The 12,216-nt window shown below is 43.1% G+C and overlaps 1 protein-coding gene across 2 annotated transcripts in view; it reads right to left on the bottom strand.

Annotated features, from left to right (window-relative positions):
• EDRF1 (erythroid differentiation regulatory factor 1) overlaps positions 1-12,216 on the bottom strand; it is a 411,894-nt gene that overhangs the window by 15,907 nt on the left and 383,771 nt on the right. For both annotated transcript variants that reach the window (XM_078643521.1, XM_078643520.1), the window contains 2 exons: positions 6,050-6,165; positions 4,693-4,844 (listed from right to left, as the gene is read on the bottom strand). In XM_078643521.1, the coding sequence (XP_078499647.1) occupies positions 4,693-4,844; positions 6,050-6,165 (268 nt within the window). The remainder of the gene's footprint in view (positions 1-4,692; positions 4,845-6,049; positions 6,166-12,216) is intronic.

Raw genomic sequence — 12,216 nt, forward strand, 5'->3', positions numbered from 1 at the left:
CCTTACGTACGGAGGAGGGTGGATCCTGCAAATCTACGGTCACGGTTTTCCACGAGTGCGCACTGGGCAGCGGTAAATTCCTTGTTAGAAATCTACTTCAATCACAGGAGACAAGATCAGGCGCTGGCTGTCCGATTTTTGGCTTTGTCAATGCCTGTTTTGTGTTGTAAAACTTTATTTTTCAATAGATGCTGGGATTTATATATATACCAGCATCTATATCTATATGTATATCTATATCTCTCTCTCTCTCTCTCTCTATATATATATATATATATATATATATATATATTTCACTGAAATAAAAACAAAGGTTAAAGTAATGTAATAGGGAAATTTGTCAGTTACAACATTAACATTTTTAACTAAAAAACACAAAGAAACTCATCAGCTATAGTTAAAGCTAACTATATAACTTGCAAACCCGCCATGCACTGCTTATGACCTCACACATGCAAACACTCATGCCATGTTCTATGACATCACTGATGATATCATCGAATGATTGTATTAGTTTGTTTTATAGTTTACATAGTGGCAGGTTTCTACCATGTTACTTTCATACCTAATTTTGTACAACCTGTATCCATCTAATTGGTATAAGTGTTTACAAACCGCATGTGCTTCTAATGCACCATAGGTTGGTAGAGGTATTGAGCATGTTATAAATCTTTGTATTGAAGAGTAACTCTGTGTGCAGGTGGCAGTTGACTTGTGCTCATTATGTTCCACACATTTTTTTTTGGTACTGCAGAACATGTTTCCATCAGGGCAAAGATTCTACAAACGACATACTAAGTATTGTAGCAGCCTTGAGTAATTAGATAATCGTCTCAGAATGACAGTTTTTACTTAACATAGAAGTCTGTATGCACCAGGTGCTCACCTATGTACACATGCTTCTTTTGGTTCAGAAGATGGGCTACCTGTAAAGTTTTCACTATAGTATGAAGGCTACAAGCAGTATAATTTTCTAGCACCTTCAGAACTTGGCTATTTTAAGTGACTAGTGTCTTTTTGACAAGTTTTGCATAGAGTGTACACAGTTCTTAGTAGATACTTTTTAATACTCTGTGGTGTATTTCTCATGAAAGTTTTACTGTCTGCAAACAGTGTGGCACAGAGTAAACTATTTTCATAGAGTAAACACAATTAACAGTACCCACTTTTCTAAAAATATCCACTTCATTTCTCAATGTAGGTTTAGTAACGGTCAGATGTTTGATACAGGTAAAGAGTGTCTGTAGTAGAGCATTAGTTATGTAACAGGGATGGACTATCTGGTAGAACTTGGTTTTCCTTGAACATTTGTACACAGATTGAACAACGTGTGCAGGATAGGTTAACCTTTCATATGTGGAGCACAGCCAACATGAACTCTGCTACCCATAAAGTTTATGGTATCGGGTCAATGTTTTAAATAACACAAGCTTGCTTTACCCATGGGGAGTTGTATGTATGATAGCAGATACTTCATATTAGTCTGAGCTATTTTGCACTTACTTTCATAGTTCTAAGGTATACCCGTTTAACCCATTTACAATGGCGGACATTCCGCCGTGGTGCGGGCGGTCTGAAGGGTGGGCGGTACTGCGTCGGTCAACGGTCGCGCGCAGCACCAGCGAGGGAGTGCTCACGTCGGCTGAGCATGGAACGGGTTAAAGAGCAATGTGTACAAAAGAAGCTTTGATGAAGCCCTCCGTGAAGTCATCAATGATGTAATTTGAGATGTCATCAGTGATGTCATAAATGTCACCAAAAATGCCATGAGTGAGGTCATAAGCAGTGCATGGCGGGGGTGCAAGGTAGTTAGCTCGGCTAACCATAATTGTGAATTTCTGCGGTTGTTTTTCGATCAAAGTGTTAATGTCGTCACTGACAAATTGATCCAACTATAACTTTGCTGTAACCTTTGCCACATCTGCCTTTAACGTACCACCAATTGGAAATCCATTACTGCTTCTCTGTGTTTGTATGCATTGTCACGTTAAAGCCCCACCAACAGGACTTGCCAGTTAAACAGCCATTACCACACCAGCCTGCCTTACATTGTTCGGAGAGAAATCAAAAAGGCACATAAAAATGAACAGGACAAAAAGCTTTTATGAATGATGTATCATTTTTTGAGTGCTTGGGAGAGGGATAGGTTTGTAAATCAAGTGTTTCAATCTGGTAATCACAGGTAACGTCTCCTCAGTGTTGATGCAGGGCCTGCTGAACTCAAGCCCCATTTTAAAGGCTTTCAAATGTCATCCTGGGTAAGAAAGAAGATCTGAGCCCAGATAATTTGGTGGGCCCCATTATCTGCAACCATGTCCTTACTGCCTTTAAAATAAAGCTTGCTGTCATTAGCATCACTAGGAGAAGCAGTAACCCACTGCACAAGTGAACCATGGAGATCCTTTAACGGGATCTTAAACAGAATAACATAACATAACAGGTGTACTTGTAAAGCGCCTGATTACCCGTAGGTGTCCTGGCGCTGAATAACAGATGTTTATTGTTACCCAACTCAATGGTACACATTTTATCGACCGCAGATGGATGAAAGGCTGAGTGGACCCGCTGGGATTAGAACCTGTGACCATGAAGTTGAACACAGGCCCCTGCAGTGGCTGCTTTAGTCCACTGAGCCACCAAAACCAGAATGTTTGAGCACCACGTCCTTCAGGAGCCTACATCTGACTGGAGAGAAAGCAATGCAAACAGTTGTTGTACTGAAGATGAATTGGGAAGGCCATTATGAGAGGAAGGGTTTAAGTTACTGAATGAAGCCTGAAAACTAGCCTGTGGCAATCAACGTATGGTGTTGTAAGGTGCAGAGTTCCTTTAAAAGGAGCGACCAGGCAGCACTTCTACACCTAGCTGATAAGGTCTATTTTTCCCATCTGCTGGTCCTGCACCACCAATACCCTTTGACCGTTTGAGGTGTTGTTCTGCAGCTCTAGGCCAAACCCTGCTCTTCTTCACTGTGGCATGGTGTTCTAATACTAAACTTCAGCCTTTCCCCTTCCCAAAAGGAATACTGCTATGTTAGGATTGTCTATGTGATCTTCACTGTGGCTACTAGCTCATCTTCAGGAGCTCGTCCGGTCACTGAAGCAGCTGTGTTTGTTCAACGGTAAAACTAATAGAAGGGAGAACAGGTTTGTGCCTCAGCTTGAGCGCTGATGCTGGGCCTCGAGCGGTTTGAACTTAACATTTTAATAATTATATTGATCCAAGTTAATCTTTGGATTAAACATGAGTACATTTACAGTGCAACTTTGGGTATACATTAAAGTAGGGATTTAGAGTGAGTGGGGCTTATAATTATTACTCTTCATGTGGTGTCGGTGGTGGTGCACTATATCCAAATATTAGTGTGAGAAGTTAGCCTGTAAAATATGTTTAGAAGCCTTTTAATAATCAGAAACCGTAGAAAGAAAGGCCAAATGCATGTCTGTTATTAGGGACTTTACTGTGCCCGCTGAGACATATTCCAGGTTCATGCACTTGGTATATGGTACATTTTGGTACTAGATGTACAAAGTATGTGCTACTACAGGCAAACACATTCCACCCAGTATGTCAAGCAACCTGGAATCCCGACTAGGAGGCATGATGGGAAAAGAACTGGGTCTCGAAACTGTGCTTGAGCCTTGACGTAGTATGGGCTCATGAGAGCATACATCTATGGCAACGCTGGGTCTCCCCATAGCCATTCGATCGTCCCTGCTGACAACTTGCTAACTGCAGTTAGAAGAGGCAAAGGACTTACTAATCACCACCATACTTAGCCTTAAAAGGATAACTAAAACAAGTAGATTTCCCTGCATCTTTCGCCTAAAGGAAGAATTAAGATCAGACGTCTCACACCCAATGAGATACCTTAGTCACAAAGAAAACCCAGGATCCTCACAGATTTGGCACCTGCAGCACTGTAAGCAGGCACAATAAATGCAGAAACAGAACAGCGGGCAGAGCTGACAAAACCACACTGGAGCATGAAGCGCTATTACAATCAATGAACTGCTTTATGCCAATTGGTGGAGTAGTCACCGTACTAGGCTGGAAGCAGGCACACTTCAATGAAGAAACACTTACAACCAAGGCATCTGACACTGAAGGCTGTAACTAAATAACTGCAGCAGCGCCTGTGGGAAATCTTCCAGAACAGATACTCTTTGCGTCTACCTGCAGGTTTTCCAGTTATCGCACGATTCTGTCCCAGGATGAAGACTGCAGATTTGCCTTCCGAACCAAAGTATGACACCACTCCAAGCCAGATCAGTGCTTCTTAGAGGCTTAGAGGAGATTTAGAATGTGATCAGTTACTCTAGTTATTCGTCTTATCCTCTGAGGAGGGTTCTGATGGTGGCTCGGTCCTTTTCTGGCATTGCCGCTGCTGAGAGGAACACCACCAGTGAGAGTGGTGGAACTAGCACTTGTTCGAAAGGGCTGGCAGAGGGCACCCACACCTATCTGAACAATGGGTGGCCTAATCGCTCTGACTTTCGTTTACTTCAGAGCTTTGGTATATAATTCATTGTATGGACTGCACGATTTAGTCATGATGATCGCAGGCAATGTGTACTGGAAAGGAGTGAGGAGGTGAAATCATAAAACTAACAATATTTACAGGAGTAAAGAACTATGTAGATTATCAAGAATGTTCACAGCTATGGTAACATACTTTTTAAAATGACTTACCTAGATTTCTTCTTATTTGCTGCCAGCAGTTTAATGAACTGAAGGAGGAGGAATGATAAACGAGACTCGAATATAGTGACTAGTTTCACCACTTCTTCCAAGCTAAGATTGCCACAGGAATCATTAGACTGCACGCTGCCTTCAACAGGAGCCTACAAAAAACATTTTAAATCAAGTGATCAACATCTTTCCGTAGGGATGAATTTGTATTGTTCATCATTACCACAATCCTACACAATCAAAGATAAAACACATATTGGTTAATCTTACTTTAACACACTGTTGTTATCCTGGGAGACCCTGGACATGAACATGGTTAGTATAGCTAACAACAGATGCTTTTGTTATAACAAAACCGCTTTGCCAGATCTAACTTTACTGGAACAGATTTAGATTCTTTGAGACTGCACTAATGTACCAACTTGTACAAAATGTTACATATGAATGTGAGTCCTGCATTAGGCTCTTAAAAAGGACTGTGAGAACAGCCAGTACAAGGCATTCTGGCATATGGAATCTTCTGACTTCTCAAAGAGACAGTCTGCATGTTCAATCTGGTTTACAGTGCCTCCCATTGAGCTGCATTTCCCTTCAAGATTCCATGGTTTCCCTAAGCAGAAAAGCTATGATTTATGATGAAGTGTAGGTTTGAGATGATCTTTTCATGTAATTGGAATCCAAACACTTCTAAAAAACATACGCTCAAAAGGGCTACTGTGGGGTTATTTGCTTTTAATAGTACCAGATGTGCAATTGAAAGTTTTCATTTATGTGAAATTTAAGTATTGTGGAATCCCCACATGCAGGTGGCAATATTATAACATGTATAACCATCAGTGACGATGCTGTACTCAAAGGCTGGTGGAACGCGGTCAGCTACTGAAATAAAAAGTGATGCCTCCTGATGAGACAGTAGTGGTATTCAGCAGCCATCTTGGGATTTGAAGGGTGGTGCCAGAAAGGGAAGAGAGCACAACCTTGAACCTGGCCAACTATGCTAACACCTGTAGCAGGGATTCAGTCTAGCGTCCACTGTGGCATACTCTGATCTGCATTATGTCACTTACTTTAATGTGGCACACGCATATCAACATCCAAAAACAAAATCAGTTTGTTGAATACATGATTGTTGAGGAGGTGCACTTCATTGCAATGTACTAAACAAATACAGATCCATGTGGCACAAACTTAGTAGTTTTAGATCTGAAAAGTGCAAAACACTTAGCATCTCAAAGTAATCATGAACCTGCCAAGCATTCCCAAGCTATATATTTGCTGTTCCTTTGACATCCCAAGTCTGTGCCATAAATGATAACCACATATTACATAAATATTACATGTATCACATATACATTACCTGTAGAGGTTCTTCTTTAAGTTCCTTCCTAATAAGCTGGAAAGCCGGCTGAGTATTTGCCATAATGTCCAGAGCATGAGAGAGTGTCTTTAGCTTTCCAGCACTGCTATTTTGACCTAAAAAGGAGAAAATCTTCATAAATACTCTGAAATTTATAAAAACAGGTATAAACGGGTGCCATTCTACAGCGCTGAAATAGAGGAATAATACTTTCAAATGCCAAGGCCAAAAAGCTTTGACAAATAAATGAATTGAGCCCAATTCACAAAACCTTCCACCCGTGTTGCCAAAGAGCTGGAATTTCCATTTGAGCACACACAATTCCCACATTCATGAAATAGATATCAATCATTTTTGGGGTACGAGTTACCTACAACTGCGAAAAGTCCGATGACTGACAACATTTTCCACTGTTTGAAGTGTCTTATAAGGGGTGGAAAATGGGATATACCATGTTTTGATAAGGGACATTTTTGTAAACGCCCTCTTAAGTCGTATTTTTGTGGGTATTGAAAAGCCACAAACTTGGTCCTAGCATCAACCTCTCACCTCTGATCACTCCACAAGCTTTTTAGAATTAAGAAATCTTAAACTCATACAGAAAAAAACACTGCATGATGGGTGAGGTCCAGGATTGTTTCTTGGTTACCAATAGGCTTAGGTTTGTATGAATAGCACATTCCATTTCGCCAGCACACAGAGGTGGAGAGGTCATGTGGTATTTCGTTAAGGTTTTTTTTGGTATTGGAGTGTTGGGTTAGTGAGGTGTTGTAACATTAATGCGCAATTTGTAATTGTAGGAAAGGGGATTATTAGTAGTGGCAGATATGCATTTACCACTGGCAATAATACCACTAACACAATGTAAGGCTCAGAAAAGGTCTTAGAAAAATATTCCCATGCTCATTCCTTTGTAGCTTGGCTGCGAGCAGGCAAGCTTAACTTCAAAGACAGGTATGTAAAGCATTTAAAAACTTCAATTCAGTAAATAATTGAGACAAAACACACAATAAGAATCCAACACCAATTTATAAAAATATGAACTATATTTATCTTTAAAATGAACCAAAACGAAAAAAACAATGTATGGAAACAGAGATATGAATTTTTAAGGATTTAGCACTATATAGCACTAAAAACCTATAGCGCCAATTGGGACATCTGGTTGCGCTAGACTGGGACAAAGCAAAGTTTCAGGCCCGACTGCGATGGAGCCCTGTGTGGCTTCCCCTCGCAATAGGTCTTGGTCAGTTTTTACCTTCTGACTTAGAAACCTTTCAGCAGCTTTTCTTCCCGGGGTCCCTCGAAGCTCTCAGCCAGTCCGGATTCGGTGAGGGTAATTCGGCTCACCTTGTGACAAGTTCCTGGTCAAACTTATGGAAATTAGACATCCAGAACTTTCCAGCGGGACGAACCAGGGATCCAGGCCTGCCTGCGGTTGAAGTTAAGCAGCTTGGCTCTCGCGTCGGTCCCGGTCACATTTTCTACCTTCGGACTAAGAAACTTTTACAAAGCTTTTTCTTGCGGGGTCCCTCAATGCTCTTCATTCACCAGACTGGATTCATTGAGGGTTTGCCGGCTTGGGTTTTAGCCTACCTGCCGTCAAACTCAGTAAGTCGGACCTCCAGAGCTTTTCAGTGGGATGAACCTGGACGGCAGGCCAGCTCACAGTTGAGGGTCGCTAGCTTGGCTTGCCAGGTCGAGTCAGTCCCCTTATGGAGCTTTCTTTCGAAAGTTGCTCCAAACTTCTGGAACTTCTTCCTGAAGTTCCCCAAAGGATCACAACATGTCCAAACATACTCCAAGGGTATGGAAGCTCTAAGATAGTCCTTGAAAGCAGCCGCAGCCTGTGAGGGTAAGAGCATTGGGGCGGTGGGGTTGGGTTGGGGGGGATTCGATAGACAACCACAAGGGAAAATTAAATTAATTTTCCCTCGCCATCTGTCGAAATCCGCCCCCTACCTGGCCCCACCGCTCTTCCCTGCGAACTTCAGTTCCCACAATCCACTTGGACAAAATCCTTACACATCCACCTGTAGCACTCCAGGCTGAAGATTCTTGGCGGTGATGTTCCGGGTGATGATCTCTGTTAACCTGTAGCTTGCAGGAAATTCACTCTTTAGACCTTTTGAAGCAAGGTAGTCCACAGGGCTGTAGTTCTGGATTGCGCAGCAGGCGCAGTCTTGAGAGTGCAGGGCCTGGTTGGTGCAAACAAACTTCTCAGCATGGACCCTCTTGTTTCTCCTCCTTTCAGATACTTATCTGGGTCAAGCAGGAGGGCACTCCTGTCCAATGAGATGCAGGTCAAAACCCCAGGGATGACCACATCCTCCAAAGTGTGGCACTATTTCCTCCAAGAGAGCACCATTTCTCCATAATGCATCATGGCTGATTTTCCAGCAGGGAGAGAAGAGCTGGCTAAACACACATCCAGGATGGCTAATCTCCATAGTCTATCCCACTTGCATCAGCTTTTTCCTTCCTTAATCCTACCATCTGGCAGGGTTCAAAGAGTAGAGGTGTAAATGAAACTGGGTTCTTCTGCCTGCCTCCTTCCATTGAAGGATATTATTTACGACCCCTCACCCTGCTCTGGCATTCCTATGTAGCAGAACCCTGCTCTCCCAGAAGCACTGACTAACCCCACAAGCTATTTAACACCTCATCAAAGGGACCTAGCTAATCCACTTAACTCTGACTAACCAGGACGGTTGGAAGGTTGAACTTTAGCTTACAGACAAGAAAGTCTTATAACTCCATGTCTGTACCCTTTAGGAGAAAGTCAACAATACCATATTGTTGGATTTATCAATAACATTCCAGGAAGTCTTTCAATGGCATTTTTTATGATTATCCTAGCAGGAGTTATTGGTTAATACCTTCTTGCCATGTTAACCTATGTGGCAGAGAATTTGCAACGGGCAAAAAGACTTCGGCCATTGTTCCAACACCAGGGCTTAGAAAAACAATTTTTATAAGAAGCCTGATCTATCTACAGGACCCCCCCACCCATGGAACACCTAGGGGAGACTTTAGGGGTTCTCAATATGTAAACATATTGCAGATCCCCACTTCACAGTGCTCCTAGCACAAACGTAGATTTTGTGAAGCACTTTATCACAATGTGGAGAGTGAAACATGCAATCTAAAATAACCCAGGGTATATAAAACTCTTTTTTTAAGGTTCCTCCTTATAAATACCTACCCCTCACCTCTGGGACACCTAGGGTACCTAATATGCCCAAGCATTGTAGTTTATTAATTTGTAAGTGCCCCAAACGCAAAAGTTGAGTTTGGGCATAATTTAAATTTTAAAAGCAGTCCTGCAATCCAGTGCTGCTTTTAAACTGACCTCAAGCACCCGACAGGAAAGAACTGGCAAGTAGCAGAGTTGATAGATGACTCGGGTGGGAAGATAACGGATCCACAGGCAATTGCTAATGAATTTGCTGAACATTATAGTTCTATATATCGAGCAAGTTCAGCCCTATCAGAGGAGGGTTCTCTGGCTTTGCGTTTAGATATACAGCTGCCCACCCTGTCAGCAGAGGAAAAGAATACACTAGATAGCGACTTCATGAATGATGAAATAACGCAGGCGATCAGAAACCTTCAATCTGGCAAAGCTTTGGGCATCAATGGTCTACCTATCGAACTATACAAGCTAAAGCCAGATAAAATAGACCGCATTTACGGGCCATGCTTGAGGACAGCCGGTGTCGGGATTACTTCCACTAGACCAGAGGGTAGCAACACTGGTTACTATATATAAAGAGGGCAAGCGAAAGTATAAGTGCTCATTCTATAGGCCCATTTTCTTACTAAACGCAGAACCCAAAATTCTTGCCAAATTGCTGGTGAGTCGCCTGGCCCAAGTAATAAGTAATTTGTTGCACACTGATCAATCGGGCTTTATGCCCAATCGACATACCGCACTGAACCTGTGAAGACTGCATGGTGTGCTGGGAAGAATGGACACGATTCAAGAAGCTGCAGTGATGGTTTTTTTTTTAGACGCCACAATGGTGTTTGATACTATCGAGTGGCCATACCTCTTTGCAGTCTTGGCAAAGATGGCTTTTGGGTCCAACTTTATTGGGTGGGTGCGGCTCCTCTACACAGAACCCCTGGCCCAAGTAGTGGTTAATAGGAAATCGGATGTGTTTGCGCGGGGTCGTGGGACCCGTCAAGGCTGTCCGCCGTCACCCTTGCTTTTTGCCCACTTCCTGGAGCCATTGGCGGCATGGATTCGCAAAGACCCAATAATACAGGGACTAAGGTGGGCTGTAGGATGGGAGGACTGCATCTCTCTGTATGCGGACAATAACCTACAGTATCTTGCTTCCCTGAAAGCGTCGCTCCATAGAGTGCCCAATATTTTCACAAACTTAGGTCAATATTCGGGGTACACAATTAACTGGAGCAAGTCCCTGATGTATGTCCTTAGCGGAGATCCTCTTCCCCCACCCAGGGGTTGTCCTATACAAGCAGCAAAGGTGGGCTTCCAATATCTGCGTATCTTCATCACCACAGACCCGAAAACCCGGTACAAGCGTAATCTGCTTCCCCCCTGCAGAGACTGAAGCGAGATGTAGCGAATTAGAAAGCACTCCTGCTTTCTCTGCTGGGTAGGGCAGCGCTTTTCAAAATGATGTCATTGCCACGTTTCCTCTATGCATTACAGAACTCCCTGGATCTGGTCCCTCCAAGGTATTTTAAGGAGCTAGAGTGCCTGCAGAGGGAACTGCTTTGGGATGGTAGACCCCCATAGCCTTGCAAAAACTAGTTTTGAATTGGTATGATGGGAAGATTGGACTTCCAGATGTCCAAAAATATTATTGGGCTGCCCACCTAGCCGCGATCAACCATTGCACTTATCGCCGCTGGGACGACCCGGGTTACAGAATGGTTACTGCCGGGTGGCAATTACAACAGGGCCCTATACTCTAGGCCCGAAGGTTTCCCTTAATAGGACTGACTAAACACTCAGTACAGGTCTGGCACGCAGCAAACAGAAGCCTGGGGTGGGACCAGAAACTCATGCTAGCTACTCCCTTGTGGGATACAGAACAGTTGGGCACCCTGAGGACCTCGAATGTGTTAGACAAATGGGATCTAATCGAGATCTCAAAGATTGGAGACCTATGGGTGAAGGTTGAGGTAGTGACATTCGCTTCTCTGCAACAGGGGTACGAGCTAGCAGACACAGAGTAATTTACATATGTGCAGGTTAGGCATGTGCTCATGTCAAATCTACCAAAAGGCACCTCTTCCCTGGAATCCTCGCCATTGGAGGATAGGTTGCTTGATGGGTATTTACCAACAAAAGTGATATCCCTGACCTACAAAAAGTTGATTAATAACACCTCGGATCCCCTTAGACTGATTAGGGAGTGCTGGGAGGGAGACAGGCTGGAGCTTGATAAAGAGTGGCAAGAGGCAGTGGCCTCCCCGCGAGAGGTTGCGATCTCTTCCAGATTGTCCCTGGTTCAACTTAAAATCCTCCACAGAGTTTATGTTTCGGGCCTAGTCTCGTTAGAATGGGAAGAGTAGACGAGGGAAAGTGCAGAAGACAGTGTGGTCAAATAGGCACATTTATGCATATAATATGGGAATGTGGGTGCATCCAGAATTATTGGAAGATATATGACTGTATGAGAGAGGTACTTGACTTTGACATTAAACCTGAAGCAAAAAGAGGCCTTCTAAACGTCTTAGAGGCCACTGATTTGAATAGCAAAGATAAAATATGGGTCACGCTGGGCCTAACGGTGGCTAAAAGATATATTGCACAGTTGTGGGGAGCTGGGGTATCCCCTAAAATCGAGGCCTGCATGGCAGATATAGATTGGTGTATGACCAGGGAAAAAACTGTGCAGTTTGCACATGGGTGCCCTAAAAAATGGTCCTCTATATGGAGCATCTGGAATGCCTATCGGGGTAATATAGGTGTCCCACCAACTATCCCCTCATTTGAAGAGCCTTCTACGCCGTAACCGCGTTGAAACCCATTGTGAATCATTTGTATGATTTTTGTTAACAACTGTGTCTGGGTATTCAATTTTGCACAATTCCTCTTTATGTAACCCACAATGTCGATTCTCAACTGTTTCATAAAAAGAATTATTAAAAAAAAGAAAAAATTGACCTCAGGCTTTAGCAGTGCA

This window comes from Lissotriton helveticus, chromosome 5_1 (genome assembly GCF_964261635.1).
Source record: "Lissotriton helveticus chromosome 5_1, aLisHel1.1, whole genome shotgun sequence".
Taxonomy (NCBI): domain Eukaryota; kingdom Metazoa; phylum Chordata; class Amphibia; order Caudata; family Salamandridae; genus Lissotriton; species Lissotriton helveticus.